Source organism: Delphinapterus leucas, chromosome 10 (assembly GCF_059928025.1).
Source record: "Delphinapterus leucas isolate spDelLeu-1000000601 "Yukka" chromosome 10, BTC_Dleu_Yukka2, whole genome shotgun sequence".
Taxonomy (NCBI): Eukaryota; Metazoa; Chordata; class Mammalia; order Artiodactyla; family Monodontidae; genus Delphinapterus; species Delphinapterus leucas.
In genome coordinates, this window is record NC_143138.1 from 7,886,993 (window position 1) to 7,903,742 (window position 16,750).

The 16,750-nt window shown below is 42.2% G+C and overlaps 1 protein-coding gene across 1 annotated transcript in view; it reads right to left on the reverse strand.

Annotated features, from left to right (window-relative positions):
- Positions 1-1,477: 1,477 nt before the first annotated feature.
- Positions 1,478-16,750, reverse strand: part of MAK (male germ cell associated kinase) — a 40,395-nt gene continuing 25,122 nt past the window's right edge. Inside the window, exons 9-14 of the mRNA XM_022586649.3 lie at positions 16,124-16,296; positions 14,175-14,323; positions 10,341-10,472; positions 8,592-8,666; positions 5,874-5,993; positions 1,478-1,652 (exon numbers count right to left, since the gene is read on the reverse strand). Of these exons, the coding sequence (XP_022442357.1) occupies positions 1,498-1,652; positions 5,874-5,993; positions 8,592-8,666; positions 10,341-10,472; positions 14,175-14,323; positions 16,124-16,296 (804 nt within the window). The 3' untranslated portion in view covers positions 1,478-1,497. The remainder of the gene's footprint in view (positions 1,653-5,873; positions 5,994-8,591; positions 8,667-10,340; positions 10,473-14,174; positions 14,324-16,123; positions 16,297-16,750) is intronic.

Below are 16,750 nucleotides of genomic sequence, written 5' to 3' on the forward strand. Positions count from 1 at the left end.
TTAGGGAGTATGTGGAAACTCTGTACTTTCCAATCAGATTTTCCGTAAACTTAAAACTGCTAAGAAAAAAAAGTTGACTAATTAACAACAAAAAAAGGCCTCAGAGTATAAGTATAAAGTTTAACAATGTAAGGAAAACACACTAGTTAACCATATTAATTTTAATATCTATTTGGAGTTTAAAAGTTTCCCAGCAATACAAAAGAATATTTTTGCTTTGAGACATTAATTAAAACTGTACAAATATATATATAACCATTATCACTAACATAAATTACTCTTTAGATTTTAACATTTTTCAAGAAGGTGAGCTGAATCTTCTGTACAAAAATACCATGTTGTTCTTACTATGCCTTTGTATAATGTCCACAAGATGATACCAATTACATTAGCATTTGTTACAAAGTCATAAAATACATAAAAAATAAGCAGTTTGATAACATTATTCTTTAAAAAGAATATCTAGCTCATAAAATGACAGGCTTGAATAGAGTAGTCCTAAGTTCAAAATGTCTATCTTAACTACCAATTTAGAAATAAAACTAAGAAAACATGTAGTAAGTGAAATCACTGCGATAGCAACTGAATGCATTTGCTCTTCAGAGCAAGTGTGAAGGTCAGAGCTGAGTCTGATCTGTCTGCAGCGGCAGCAAGGGTTTGCGTTGGGGAACGAGCTGGCATACTTCATCTTTGTGCCTCGTGGGAATATGGAAACAAATGTATTTTGAAAGTCTGATGAACACACTTGATGTGAAGATGACAGAACCTTGACTTGGTTAATCTGGAAGTCGTCAAGCCATTGGGTTTGATAGTCACCACGAATTCATAGCAGTTGTATAGATCAAAATCGAACAATCGACTCTTTCTTCACTAAAATCAGGTGATGTGATTTTGACATCTCTGTGTTAAAGAAATACTTATTTCTAAGAAAGATGTCCTGCTTTAGATTAGAATTATCATTTTTTCCATAATTCCAAAGTAGAAAAATGATAAATTACCATCTTTCTGCCATTGCCAAAATGGTAGAGTAGAACCTTGGCCAAATAAGAACCGTAACTGACAGTCCACAGACATCTATGTAATTGCTATAAAAGCCAAAACAAAACAAACCTCTGAGGCTAAACAATGAAATATTAAATAGTTTGGGCAAATATAAAACACTCTAAACACTTATTTCTGGAGGCATTTTTTTTAAAAAAAGCTTCTTATTGTACTTAGTATCTATTTGTATATCAAATACTTGACACTTTGGCAAATAGTTTATTCAATACTTAGTAAAGTCCTACCCATATATCAGCACTGTGGGCAATGATGCTCAGAAAATGCATTTCATTTCTAGGAAAGAAAGAAAATAGGAGATGAGTTTTGCTCTTCAGAGTACCCACTATTACATATTTCTTCCAGAACTCAGTAGACGTAGACATCTGTAGACATTTCCCGGGGTCAGGGGACTTGCACAGACTCTGGAGCGATGCTGTGGGACTTCACACCAGACTCCTATCGGTGGCCTCCGTACTTGGCCACCCAGTCTGTCCTCCCGTGCACAGAGGAGACTGGCTGTGCGCGGTTCACAATATTTAGATTCTTGGCTGTAGGATTATAAGTAGGTCCTGAAAACTGCCCCTGACCAGTTTTTGTGTTCCAGGGATATTCTGAAAGAAAGCAGAATCAGAAATTAGAATTTTATTCAGATGATTATTAAATTCAAAATAAAGCAGTTCATTTTATGGGGGAAAATCTGAATTTATCTTTTTTAAAAAAAATTATTTTTGGCTGTGTTGGGTCTTCATTGCTGCATGCGGGCTTTCTCTCTAGTTGCGGCGAGCAGGGGCTGCTCTTCGTTGCAGTGCCCGGGCTTCTCACTGCGGTGGCTTCTCTTGTGCGGAGCATGGGCTCTAGGCATGCGGGCTTCAGTAGTGGCGGCGCATGGGCTCAGTAGCTGTGGCTCGTGGGCTCTAGAGCACAGGCTCGGTAGTTGTGGCTCACGGGCTCTAGAGCGCAGGCTCAGTAGTTGTGGCCCACGGGCTTAGTTGCTCCGCGGCATGTGGGATCTTCCCAGACCAGGGCTCGAGCCCATGTCCCCTGCGTTGGCAGGCAGATTCTTAACCACTGCGCCACCAGGGAAGTCCTAAAATCTGAATTTGTCTTTAAAAGATTAATTCAGTGCTCTCTAAGTTTTTTTTTTAATTATATATAAGCCAAAAATTCTATTGTAGTGTTATGCTGACGCCAGCTAGCGTTTTCAGTAGCTTAAGCGCCATAATTTCTGGTTTATAGTTCTGACACTGCTACTGTTCCTTATTTGGGCTCACTGAAGTGCCCATCATATTTTGATGGGCAATGCCAACTTGGATGACCAAGAACAACTCCTTGGTTTAAGTTCAATGGGCAGTACCCACAGTGTCAGTGACTGTTTAAAATCACACCGTGGTTATATCTAAATAATATCTGAACACAGTATCACTACAGAAAATGTATTCAGAATTGTGAATCCTGTAAAGCTCTGGCTTCATGGAGCCACACAGGTGGGGTCACATAGCAGGTTTCCCTTTAAACATGAAAATGTGGTTTTTGGAGTCAAGAAACTTCATGTTTTATTGGGAAATCGATGGATGATAACAGAATCCCATTGAAAAGTGAGCCATTCTTAGGATCCCAAACCTTTCATCGCAAGGTTTGTTTTATTCATACATGTATTGGCTGATGAAAATTTTGTGAAAATTTTAATGTGTTAGACATTTGTTACCCGAACAATTTATAAGCTCAGATTGCTTGAACGTGTCAAATGACAAAGCAGTAAATCATTTCAGAGAAAACTTTAATATCCTCAGTCCCTCCTTCACCCCTTCCTCACTTCAAGCTGGGAGCTAGGTGTCAGAGCTATTCTCTCTGATGTTCCGTCTTTCTCTTTGGGATTTAAATATCTTTTCACACTATGTGGTAGCTGTCATTCTTGGATTATACTCTGTAGGCGTCAACTTTGAAATGACTCTCTAACCATTCTGTACACCTAACACTAGCTATACTATATTTATTGGCATGGTTTTCCCAGTTTTTTCTTCTATTTTTACTGTAGAATTGGAAGTATAGGAGGAACTTATGGGAACACGTGGGTCCTGACGTGTTGCTAACCTCAGCTTAAAGGGGACAAAGCCTTACGTGAGGAGCTGCCCTGGTGCCAGTCACCCCAACTGTTTTGTGGTTCAGTTGGGACAAGGAGGCCAAGAGTTCTTCCTTGGTCTGACGGGTCATTTCATCCCACTCTTACTGGGTTTAAAGTTCTCAAAGCCAATAAAAAAGCTCCTTAAGAAAGACAGGGACAGTGTCTAGAAGGGCCAGTTAAGTGCACCATATTTTCTAGGAATGGCCCTTTAGTCATAACCCACTGGAATATAGACCAGCATCAGTCTGATAAATTAGTGCGCTCACATCAAAATGGTACCGTGGGCAGAGGAGAGCACATGGGAGGGGAGGGCAGGAGGGAGGAGACAGTAAGTCCCCGTGACTGAGAGAAAGGAGAAGGGAAAACCCATCCTTAAGCTAACAGTGGGTGAGAAGTGAGGCGTCTGGGGAGTAACATCCAGAGAAGCTTTTTTTCCAGATGATGACATAGTCTAAGTCAAGTCCTAAATGCATTTGAAGGAAACTGTCCAGGCCAACATTTGTAAAACCTTCTTTGAAAAGGGAATCATTTTGCCAGTAAGGCGGTAGTGTTGACATTTAGGATTCCTTTCTGAGAAATAACAGAGTTTTAGGACTCCAGCACCCTTGGTGAAGAACTTAGTAGCTGACAAAGGAGCCCAGGTCTCATGTGGGGCAAAGAAACGCTTTGTTCAGCAGCTGGCTGTGCCCACACCTCACCACTCCCCAGAACGGAGCTGGCAGCCCTCTAACATTTGCTGTACATTTATTTTAAAACCTGCATGTGTCCTACCAAGGGCATTTAACTTCTTGTAGGAAACGTTGCTGCAGGAAAGGGTGTTTGCCTCTAGTTAAGAATGTAATCTGTGTCACTGCTATATAACTTATAGCAAGACAGAAAACTTCTGTAAAATGGAGATAATGATGGTACCTTCTGTCTTAGCGAGTTCAGTGAGTTAATGCATGTAAAGCACGTAGAACAGGGCCCCGTGCTTCTAGAGGGCGGCTGTGTCTGAAAGAAGTCACTCCTCTAGCAGGGGACAAGGAGGTATGAGGGGGTTTGGGTTGATAGATGACATGGGAAGGGAGGAAGAAATTAATGTGATTTTTCTTCTCCAGACTTGAGGATGAGGAAGAAGAGTAGAGAGGGAGGCTGAGAGAAGGGGAAATAGTCGAGTAAATACGGTAATGACCTGGTTGTATTCTCTTGTGGGAAACTGTCACACCAGTGGGAGAGCTGGAAGACACTTCTCTTACAGAACAGTGTTTTCCTAAGGATTTGCATTGACCACTTGAGAATGATTAATATTTACTTCTTTTTTTTTTTAACCTTTCCTCCTATCACGATCTGTAGGAAAATCTGATAAGCAGAGTAAAATGAAGAGATGAAAAGTTATGAGAAAGCATTTTACTTAAAAAAATGAAAACAGGAATATGCATGCTAAACTGACAGAATAATTAATATATAAAGGCCTCCAATCCCTTATAAAAATATGTTCAAAAATACCCACTTGCACTTTCTAAGAGCAGGTACTCAAAGTAATTTGAGACGTTATGATTTTCTGCCTTCATATTAAAAATTGCTACCAAGCTGTGGCTAATGACTCATGATAAGGCTGCCCTAAAGTATTTAAGGCTTTGTAAAAATTACTGCTGTATATAAAATGTTTATTTATATATTTTGTTTCAGCAGAGAGATAATGAAGCAGTTCTTTTCGCAGATAAGGTAACAGTACTGCTTAAGCAGCTCTGCCATGGTAAGAAATAAAAAATTACGGAAGTCCAGTGCTTTTTACAATTTTAGCTCCAAGAGCATGAACTTTAAAGACTGGTAACTCGAATCAGGAGTTCTATAATATAAGATCCTGGCCGGGACAGACTGGGAGAAGACTTTTGAAGTCAACTTTTAAATTAAACTGTAACTAGATACCTTATCAAACTTGTAATTATCTGCCTCAATGTTTATTTTAGGTGCTTAAGAAGGGTATCTATTTTAGACTGAAATAACTTAGAGAACATTCATAGTCAGATCTGGTCAACTCAAGTACAGAATCCTCACATCAGTTTCAAGAGCGTCCCCCTGAATGTGGCTGTCACACGCCACGCCACTGCAGAGCAGGTGACCTAATTAGTCATAGCGTCGGAGGGTGGGGAATAAAACTTCACCACCTAATATATTACAGAGCAAAAGCCTGTCAAAGTCCTGCCGCAGTTTATTTCTAAGCCCTAAGATGGAGCTGCAGAAGGACTACCCATTAACTGATAGGTGACAGAGTCTCCGCATCTGCTGTGCTTTCCGCTCCGTGCCAGGTGCCAGGCGGCAAGCCCTGAAAAGTGCATCCTCGCACATCTCGTCGTGTAGCATAGCACACTCTTCGGAATGAGACAACTTCTATCCCAGCTCCACTGTTTACAGGCTGTGTGACCCTAGGTAAATTACTCAATGTCAGTTTCCTCATCTGTAAAAGATCTACCTCCTCAGGTCATTGGGAGGATTCGGTGGCACAATCCGTGTGTCTGACCGAGAAAAACCACTGAATCAGAGGTAGCTCCGCTTATTAGACTCGCAAACCACATCTTTGGGAGAAAAATGGGACATTTTGCCAAAAACAGAACTTTAGTTAATAGCTGAGACTAATTTAAAAGTCCTCACTCAGGAAAGGTGACTGTAAACTTTAAAAAGCTCCCTTCTGATCAGAATTCTCAAAAACTGTATCTGAACTTGTTCTTACCTGAAGCTGTCGCACCGAGTGGTGCTAAGTGTATCCTCTGGCCAGCTGACCCCACTTCTTTTTTGAGAAAGGAAGGAATATATCCTGACTGATTGTAAGTAGCATAACTTCCAAGATTTCCTAGTGACGTATCATAAAGTTTCAGAGTCAGAAGGTTAATATTTTAAAGCACCGGAGAGTAACTTTGATTACAACCACTACTAATTCTAAATTCTGTTTTGGGGGGCATCGTCTGTATTTCATGCGCGGCACTACGGTTTTACAGATGTTCCCATTCAGTCCATATAACAATCCTCTTAGATGCATGTTACTATCCACACCTGACTTGGCTAACTTCTCGCAGTTAGTAAGTGACCAAATTAGAATGTGAACCCAAGGTATCCCCCTGAATGTACCCAGGTTTTTATGGCTCCACTTCTTAACCTGAAAGTGTATTTCCTGCCAGGAAGCCCCCATCCCTGCGGTGCTCTCTGAGCACTTCTTCATCTTGTAAAATCACCCTGATAAGTGCACCTATTCTCATAGGGGTTGTTGTAGGGATTGAATGAGATGAATGCAAAGCACTTAGCGTAGGCTCTGCTGTCCAACACGTGTCAGCTGTCACCACCCTCATCACTATTAGTGAATGATCAATCTGGGAGAAAATGTAAAGGCAGGAGACCAGTCAGGAGGGCACTGCTGTAGCTGAAGTGAGAGAGGAAGTAAGAGAGTCTGAACTTAGATGGTCATGGAGGGATGGAGGAGGGAACCAGCAGGTGTATGGGGTGGGAAGGGTGGGAAAGAGAGTAACATAAACCCCCAAGTCTGTAGCGTAGGTGACTGAGAACAGGATACAGGGGAAGAGTCAGGTGTGGGGTGAAGACCTGGTGCCCATGGGAGATTCAAGTCACAGAGGTCCAGCAGGCCTGGAGACCTGGAATGATCGGGGCATGGCTGTGATGGCGCCATGGGCTTGGAGGAGTCAGCTCAGAGGGACTGTGGGATGTGCAAAGACCCAGAATAGAACAGAACCCAGGCAACAGAGCACTAAGGGGGAGAAAAGAAAAGGACCCTGCTGGGGAGAGAGTGGAGAGGTAGACGGTAGGAATAGGGTCTGGAAGCTCCAGAGAAGACAGCGTGTGACGAGGAAGGAGTAGCAAATAAAGCAGAGGTCTGGTGGGGTTGGCACCGCCCTGGGATTTGGCCGCTAGCAGGACAGGCCGCGGCAGGAGCTGTTTCAGCGGCCCAAGGCAAGCTGAGGACAGACTGCAGTGAACTGAGGGGTAAAGTGGAAATCAGAGGAAAAGTGAATGTAACTTCTCTTTTAAGGAGCCTGGCTACACCAGAAAAGGGACAGGTTTGTCAGTGAGAACGTGAATCAGGGCTCTGACCACCTTGGTGGTTTCAAAGAACCGTTCACCTGGCAGCTACGACTGAAGCTTATTTTCACATGGTGTCATTTGACCACAAGGCTGGACTCTGCCTTCCTGTGTCCCTGACGTCTGTCACGGTGCTGTGCATAGCAGGCGCTCAATAAGTGTTTGCTCCTGGACCAACAAATGTCAAACGGCAATATTATTTATCAGACCCTAAAGGATGTTACACAGTAAACACGTTATCAGTTCATACGATTTTTAACACTGCTGAATTTTGCATAGGCATTGCTGCCTCATTTGTCCTTTCTTTTCGCCTTGAGGTACTCGTTCTAATTCACGAATCAGCCCTTTACTTCAAAAGACTTTTTGAAAGGGAAGTTCAAGGCAGTAATCCCATTCAGTAGCAGCCTGAGAACATATCTCCCGGGACATCCATGGCGGTCCAGTGGTTAAGACTCTGCACTTCCAATGCAGGGGGCGCAGGTTTGATCCCTGCTCAGGGAACGAAGATCCCACGTGCCACGTGGCATGGCCAAAATAAAAAAGATCTCTCCCACCCTCATCCCCATGATCAGAGCAAACACTTATTAAATGCTTATTGTGTGACAAAAATCCTAGGGGTGGTCGTATAATAATGCCTCGGTCAGTATTATTTCCTCTGTCTTACAGGCGGGGAAACTGACTTAGAACACCCAAGTAACTTGTCCAAGATCATAAGGCTAGTGAGTGTCTGAACAGGGACACGTCAGGCTCTAAAACCCATGCACTGATCGGTTACAGGATGCTGCTTCCTGTTGGAGGAAGAAGTTGCTAAGGGAAAATGCATAGAAAATTAAGCCTTCTTAAATTATTTTGGCTTTTCATTTGAAGTACCCTGTGAGCTGCAAAGTTTTAGGTTGGAGCCAATAGTTAGCACTATTTAAATCACTGACAGCAAAATTCTAGGACATCCATCATCTCTGTGAACCTGGTTAACTTTTTCTTTTAAATAATGGTTCATGCTCAGAAATCAGTCTCAGAACTTAAAAATTTCCAGGAATATTGATTATAAAATTAGAAAATATTCTTTTAATTACTTTTAGTAGATTTGCTTGATTTCTTTAACTTGTCATAATTAATTTAAGAAGACAAGCATAGAGCCTTTTGAGAGCTAATTACTCTTAGAATTCCAACTACCGAAGAAAGAGGTTCTTGGTGGTGTGGACACTTCTGTCTGCCCGAGTCCTGATCTGACCCCTAAAAGCAGGTGACCTTGGCCTTCGTAGTAGCCTTTTATGACAAGATTTGGGGTCGATGTTGAGAAGATAATTGGACAGGAGATTCAAAGAACAAATTGTACTCATCTACAAGGCCCAGAAATTACCTTGTGAGTCCTGTAATTTTTCAGGAAAACTTTCATTGCATGATAGTTTTTCAATTGGTTTAATTATGCTTTCTTCTAAAGAGAAGGCAGATGGAAGGAAAGAATGAACAATAAGAAGGATGTTATAGGAAAAGCAGAGAAAAAATGGATTCCATGATTAATGAAAAGATGCAGAAAGAAACCTTAAAATGTTTCTCCGAGAAAATGTTCTCGGTGCTGTCTCAGCTTTCATTTGATGTCAGTCGTATATTTCCCCGAGACTCAAAGCTGTGCAGCTGTCATTTCACCTGATTGTATTTAACCACTTGGTTCAGTGAATATTACTTTTAAATAACTGAGAAAAAATTAGCAAATTGCAGTGCCACAGCACTGTTAAATGGATACAATACCCGGAGCGTTTGATGTCACATCAGAACACCTCAGGAGACTCCTCAGTTGCTACACAGTGACCCTCAAACTCTTCTGATCCAATACCACCTACATCTTTTTTAAGAAAGAACTCTCTACCTCTTCAGGCACTTTAAGCTGATATCTAAAATGTTTCCTCGTAAGTTTTACAGTTCCAGAGGATTTAACTTCTGGCATACTGTAATTAGAGACATTTAAAAATAAAACTATTACATCTCTCTTTTAAATATAATCAGTGGAATCTAAATACCATAGTGATTTTATGCTCACCAGTACTGACTTAAGAAATACATGACCACGTTGGACTTCCCTGGTGGTCCAGTGGTTAAGACTCTGCCCTCCTACTGCAGGGGGCACCGTTCGATTCCCCGTCCGGGAACTAAGATCGCACATGCCACGTGGTAAGGCCAAAAAACAAAAAGAAATACATGACCACAGTCCTTTTTAACAGGTAGAAATTTCACATGAATCCCATTTCTCTCCAAAATTTTATTTTCATTCATATGTCTGCTCCCAAATTTTATCTGAATATAATTTTAAAGTCTTTAAATTAACCAGTCAAAAAATGTGTATAGATTGAAACCTTTAAAAAAATTCCTTGTAACCAACCATAAGTATATTAAAATACTTTTCTCTAGATTAAGTTAATTATTGTTAGAATGATTCGTTGTATATAATTTATCAAAGAAGATGAATATTATAGAATTTGATTATTAAAAGTGAAAAGTCAGATTTTTTTGGAAATTCTTCTCCTAATGAGAAAGATGGGACCTTTTTCAAGTGGTTCATGTATCCATTAATAAATATTACTCATTGCTAAAATCAGACAGGATTCAGCTTCATTTTTTTTTTTTTTTTTAAAGATGGGAAGCAAGGAGAAATCTTGTAAATGCATAGTAGGGAATGAAAGGTGTTTTGTTACAGCTCTGTTACTATAGTCTTTGAACACTATTCAGAGTTACAGATCAAATATCACATAGAGATCTCATAAAAAATGATTTTCAAAAATATTTTCATTTTATATTGGAGTACAGTTGATTTACAGTGTTGTGTTATTTTCACCAATGATTTTTAATTATCTATTAGCTATAACTCAATTAGGTTCTCCTTCAGTTTTTTAAAAGCTAAGAACTGGAAACCACTTGACTTAAAAAGGATTTATTTGTTCCCCAATCATCAGAGTTACTCACTTTCTCAACACTGACACCAGTATATCAAACTAGTCCTTTGACTGGCACCCCACCTATTTTTACACTTTGGGGAAAAAGGAAACATTTAAAAGTAAAAATCCGCAGAAGGAAAACAGTGTAAGTTCATACTTTAAATGTAGTCTTGCCTTACCTGCATTACTCCTTTTGAAAGCAAGTTCTGCCCCCGTGGGTCCCAACGACTTAGGAAATAGCTGGCTATTCCAGTTGTATGGGTTTGTATCCTTCCCACTGGCTGTCAAGGACACGTTCTTGGGGTTTACACCTTAGAAGAACAGAACAGTCATTTCAAAGGTTAGAGTGCGATCATACATTTGAAGGAAAAATATACATTCAAACTAGACTAGAAAGAACGCGAGGGAATGGAAATAAATTTTGGCTACAGTGTAGCAAATACTTGCTTTTTGATGGACCCTCACATGATCCTCAGCCCTAAATACAATAACCTGGAATCCTCACGGTGTCTTTTAGAAACGTTATTTTCTGTAATACAAGTAATGATAAACATTGGACATTTCTTGCTAAATGTCTTAAAAAATTGAGGTGGCACAAAAATTTTCTTCCAAAAGTTATTTCCATGTCATACACTTATTTTGAGTGTTTGCTCTGTGCCAGACCCTTGAGGAACACTTGGGCTGGGGAAAACAGACATGCGGCCAAGAACCCAGGGGAACTGAGAAATTCGGAAGTACATGTAAAGATCCATCTGTGAAGCTTATTTGCATATCGGATATAGTAAAATATAAACAGCTAGTTGTTTATGATTTTCTGAAATCTGTGAAATGTGGACTCGGCCTTGGACTTTCGTCCCAGTGGTCAAAGGGTGTTGTTTTAACCTAGTTTTAAGAGATTTGAGAACTTCCTGAACTTGCCTTCTTTTGACTGATAATTAAATTGGGTTCAGCTTAGCAGACGCCAGAGACATCACACTGTCTAATAAGCCTCTGGGTCATACATGTAGAGTTCTCTTTAGTGTAGAGAACATCCTTACCGAGGACTGCTATTAATGTAGAGAGAGGGTCAGTCCCTGTTTCAAGGGAGCTTTGACTTTTCCCAAAGTGAACTCCTTGACAAGGTTTCACATTTATGAGACATATAATAATATTCCTTGTTTTAAAGCCAGAAACAAGCCTGGTTGTTCCGAACCAAGCCGCAAGGCTACCTGTCATCAGTTCTGTAAGGAAACACTCCATCAGGTAGATCATTTCTCTTTATCATAGGATATTGCTCTTTATGGATTTTGGTTTCTAATAAAATACCTACAAATAGAACTATAATAGGCAATTCCCTGACAATAAAGAAGATGCACTAGGTAGCAATTACTCAGGTTAAAAACATCTTAACACACACACACACACACACACACACACACACACAAGATATTTACCCCCAAAGAAGGTGCAAGGTCAGGGGAGAAAACTACAAATCTCTTTAGGTGAATATTTTTTATAAATACAGTTCAACAAAGAATGGGCCCTGAATGCTTAAATTATTTTAATACGATTAGCCTTGCGATATCCCTAGTCTCTTTTGTTTTTCAGTAAATACATACTACACTATTGAAAATAATTGCTTTAACTCTTTGTCTGTTAAAAGATTTCAGTTTTCTTGAAAATAGACAATATCTGGAATTTTAAAACATGTATTAGTTTACAAGCTTTTCTGGGGTACCTTCTATAACCAAACACTGTTAAAGAGAAGCAAAATTAATATACTATCATCCCGTCCCCTCAAAGGATATTAAAAAGTCAGCAAATATTTACTGAGCACCTACCACGTGCCAGGCAGTGTGCGTGGCACTGGAGAAAAAGTGGTGAACAAAGTAGACCAGTTTCTGCCCTTGTGGCTCTTATAATCTACTCTAGTGAGAAGGGAGACATGAACAGTTATAGATAATTAGGTGAGTAATTAGCAGTGTGCAAATTATGCAGAAGAATCTGGTGCTGAGGCTGCAAAAAACAGAAGCCACAAAGCCAGTCTTCTAAAAAGGTAATTTTAAGCTGAAATGTGAGTCATGATAAGGACTTGGTAGGAGTTGGGGAGGTGTGTTCCTGGGAGAGGCGTCAGTGTGGGCAGTGGACCTGGGAAGGAGAAGAACTCGGAGTCCTCGGCAAGGATGGAGCAGGGACAGGGCGTGGCCCAGAGTGAGGCTGGAGAGGGGAGCAGGCAGCGGATCACAGGGCAGTTCGTGGGTCTCGCTAAGAAACTTAAAACGCAGTAGGAGAGGCACATACACAAATGACACAGGACGTTGGATACACTGGGTGGAAGGAAGGACCGTAAGTGATAATGGGACTCGAGAAGGATCCACAGAACAGGGTTTCAAAAGTGCTGGGGCCCGGAGTGAGAGCAGAAGGCACCACCGAGATCGTTAGCGCCTCCACTGTATACTCTATTTGCAACAACTACCTTGTGATAATTAAGTACCCAAGGCTTACGGGGCGAGCTGATGCATGACTGCAGTCCCATCGTTAAGTAACAGAAAACAGAATCTCAGAGTCGTGCTCCAGTACACAGCCGGTCAGTAGCAGGTCAATAACTATGACTCTTGCGTCCCTCTCCCTGAAGGCCAGTGTCACAGATCTGCCAATCCTTGTAGTGTAATGTCAGGCTGCCCTGAAATTATATGGTACATTTCTAGAGCTCCCATGATCCTAGAAGTTGATGCTTAATAAGACCGTAATACTTGGCTTTATGGTAAAAAAAAAAAAAAAAAAAAAAAAAAAAAAAGAAAAGGAAGGCCCCCAAAGATAATACTCTTTGTTATTCCTGAGGATATTCAGTGAATTAACTACAGACCATAAATAAATGTCAAGGATCACTTCTTTGCATTTCTGTCCTCTGCACTTGCTGGATCACGATAGGTGCTCAGTAAATGTTTGTCCAAGTGACTGAGCTGAGCTCAGTTCTCGTTTCAGATCTCACCCAGCTCTAGAGGGGCCACATCTTTGAGACCAAACACGCCAAAATAGGGTACAGTCAGGCTCAGGTTTAGATTTCAAACAGTTCGTTCTAATTTTGAGTCTGTTTCTTAGGCTTCAATTACAGCCATGCTTCTGACCCAGAGTGATTAGTAGAATTTGTTAGATCTTTCTGGTGAAAAAGGAAGTGATCAGATGGGTCTCAGGTGCCCTGAAATGCGTTCCTGAAAACTGCATGAGGGGAGCAGAGCTGGGAAAACAGGTGTCTGCTAAAAATTTTACAATACCCTCTCCCACCACCAGAGGGCGCACTTCTACAGCGAAGATGAAGCACTGATTTTATTTTAGTGAAATGAATTCAATTTTCTTTCTTTTTTAAACAGGGAAAAGTGTCCCCCATGAATCTGTGTTCTGGAAGCTTTATTTACACCCCCACTTTTGCAGTCAGATCAGAACTTCCTCATGGTTTCAGCACCGAAACTTACTAACCAACTGGTGTCTTTGCACCTTTCAAAAGTGCACCCTCTCTTACGGTCTTAATTCCCACCCCTCTCACCGTCCTAGGGAACAAGTCATCACCCTCTCTATCCAGACGTGTGCAGTGACCTCTAGACCAGTCTCCTTGGGCCCCTCGCCCAGTCCCCTACCCTTTTTGAGCCGCTAGTGTGGCCTACCTAGCAGCCAGAATGATCTTTTAAAAACACAAATCAGATCATTTAGGAAACAGTATAAAATTCTACTTCTTATAAGAACTGGTAATGGGAGTGCAGAATTGTTTGCATACAGTTTACAGAAGGCATAGCTTTGGTGGGGGAGGGTGGTATTTTCTGAAGCATCCTCGCCATCTTGATTGGTGGCTGCCAGGCATTTCCTGAGCAGACTTCACAGAGGCAGGAGGTCCAGAAACGTCCCGGCGACAGGCTGAGCCCGCAAAGAGTGCTATGATTGTATTTCACTGGTGCCCTTTCTCCAGAGATTCAAAGACCCTGGAACGTGACCTATTAACTATTCTAGTTACCAGGAAACATTTTATTTTCTCTGCTTACCTGGAAGGTATCTTGATTGTTTCAAATAGTACTGTTTAGCTGTTGAAGCAGTTGACAATTCCGAATCAGATTTTAGGGAAATAGCAGGGGGTAAGTTCTTGTTTTCCTCTGTTGAGTGGTTGGGGCCTGCAGGTACTGACTCTGGAAGCCTTGAAAGTCAACATAAAGTAGCATCACCGGGTGAAGAACAGGAAGATGACGGCTGCTATGCTCTCGCCCACCCTCCGCCCATCTTTCCAAGCCAGTCAGTGGTTTCCATCAGAGACCTTCTGCTGATAGCATTAAATGACAGCCCCTCTCCCCGAGTAGATATCGGGCAGTGCATAGAATCCTTCCTAATACTGGACAGTATGAGGCAGAAAGCTTTGTAACTAAGCAGCAAGTTGCCTGTGTGCAGTATGTTTCCATTTTTCCTGCGACTGCCGCAGCTGTGGATTTGTGATGTGGGAAGATGGCATGTTGGAAGGGAAGAGAATCACAGCCATCTCCAGCTGGCTACTCCAGCAATGTGTAACCACTAAGGTTGTTAGAACACGGTTTAGGCTGGACTAAGAGAACTGAAGTGGGGAAGTGTTAGGAAAGTCCCCAAACAGAATTTCCAAAGAGCCTGATGACATACAGAGACATCATGCATTTGTTGAGATGTGCCTGTTCCCCAGAAGGCAGAATCGACTTGGGCGGTGGCGAGCGCCTGGCTGGGTGCCTCTGTCCCCCAGTGCCCGGCCTCCTACGGCCCCAGTTCTGTGTAGGAACGGAGGCCTTCCGGCATCCAGGCTTAGCTCTGTCTAGTTCCTGAGGCCATCTGTCCGAGCGGCAGCCTTCGCTACCAGAGGATGGGGCTGTGGTTGGTTTTGCTGCCTGTCGCTCTGTGTGCAGCCCGGCACCACGACCTTCTCTCCCACCTGTGACCGGGCCTCTTCCTGTGCTGAGGCCTGGCCCCCCGGCCAGCTCTCGTCACCTGTCTGACCCCAGGCCTCCACGGTTCCCCCAGGAAAGTCCTGCTTACCACTTCGACCCCCTCAGGGATGGACACTGCTGTGATTGGCCCTTTGGACTGCTGGCCGCCACTTTGGGGTGGCCCTGGACACAGGGAGCCCCCTTCATTAGAAACAGCCCTACTCATTTCCGGCCACTGTGTTTACACCCTGCTTTCCAACACTGGCTAAAATACCCTATTTCTAAATGCCGGGTTTTCCCCTTAAAGAGAAATACATATAGGACCAGGAAGGGTGAAGAGCCAGTCTTCTGATCTGTCCCTTTGGTTAGCACCTCAACGCTTGTTACACCCTCGTGCCCGGCAAGATTGGAAGTGGCTGAGAGGTGTGACTTTCTGACTTAAAAGTGGAAGGGGGATTAAGCAGGTTTATTCTGTTTCTTCTCAAGTTTGGGGATTTTAGGGAGGAGTAGCTGTGGAACTTGGGGATCTGGAAATTGACTGACTGAGAATTATCTCCCCCCGGAAAGTCTTCATCTACCTTCAGAGGTATGTGTACTCCAAAGTGAAGGCTTCTGCGCCGTACTGTGCCAAACAGCTATGAGAGAAATTTCCCTGACTCCTGCGTCATCTTTTCTCCCTGTTCCTCTTCTGTTCCAAGGCGGGGCAGGGACGAGGAAAATATTTTCCCAAAATATTCACCAAAATTTCACCCATCTTCACCTCAAAGTTGAATAACATGTGGATTTCAAATGGGAATTATGGGGATCATAACTGAACAGGGGACACGAAAAACTGAACTAGAACTCCCTCTACACACGCTCAGCCTCTGGTGCTGGGCATTGTCACTGTGAGGGACTCGGAGTCTTACTTTTTCAGAGGTGAGCACAGAGGTCTGGATTTGACAGGAGAAACAACATAAGCTGCTTCTTTTAACATGTACACTCATTTATACGTAATGAGTAAAGTTGATGCCTGACGAAAACATATTTTCCCGAGAAATGTGAAATCTTACCAAGATGGAGAATCTGTTTTCCTCGTTTCTTTGAAAACACGCATGCTTGGCTTCTTGGAATGGGAGACCCCGAAGTCACATTCCTCAAACTCTTCCCAACCGTCTTCAGCCTTGAACACAGCCTGACCCCAACGCCTCCTGGCACCTTTATGGCCCAGAGTGCCATTTGGCTTCTGTGGTGGGAAACCGGTGTCGTCATCTTTAATCGGGTGCTGAATGCCTTTTATGTGCAAGCTATTATATTTGAGGCTAAGAGTCCCCATCCTCAAGGAGCTTTCCATACAGTGAAGGAGATAACATATATACATATTTAAAAGTATTAAGGAAAATAGGTAGCGCATGCTAAAAATATGATAGGAAATTGAGAGAGGACAGATCTCTGTGAACTTGGGTTGGGGGAGACTTGAATATGTAGGATCAGAATTGACTCTTCGTTGATGTGTAATCTGGAAACCTGCCACGTGTGGCTGTGTCTCTGGGCAAATGACGTAACTTTTCAAAGCCTTAGTTTCCTTCTCCTCAAATGGTGACATACAGTATTTATGTAATTTAGTGTTTTCGGATTTGATAGTAAAATACATTGAAAGTTTTTAGGATAGGGCCTGGCACATAAGCGTTACTGTAGGT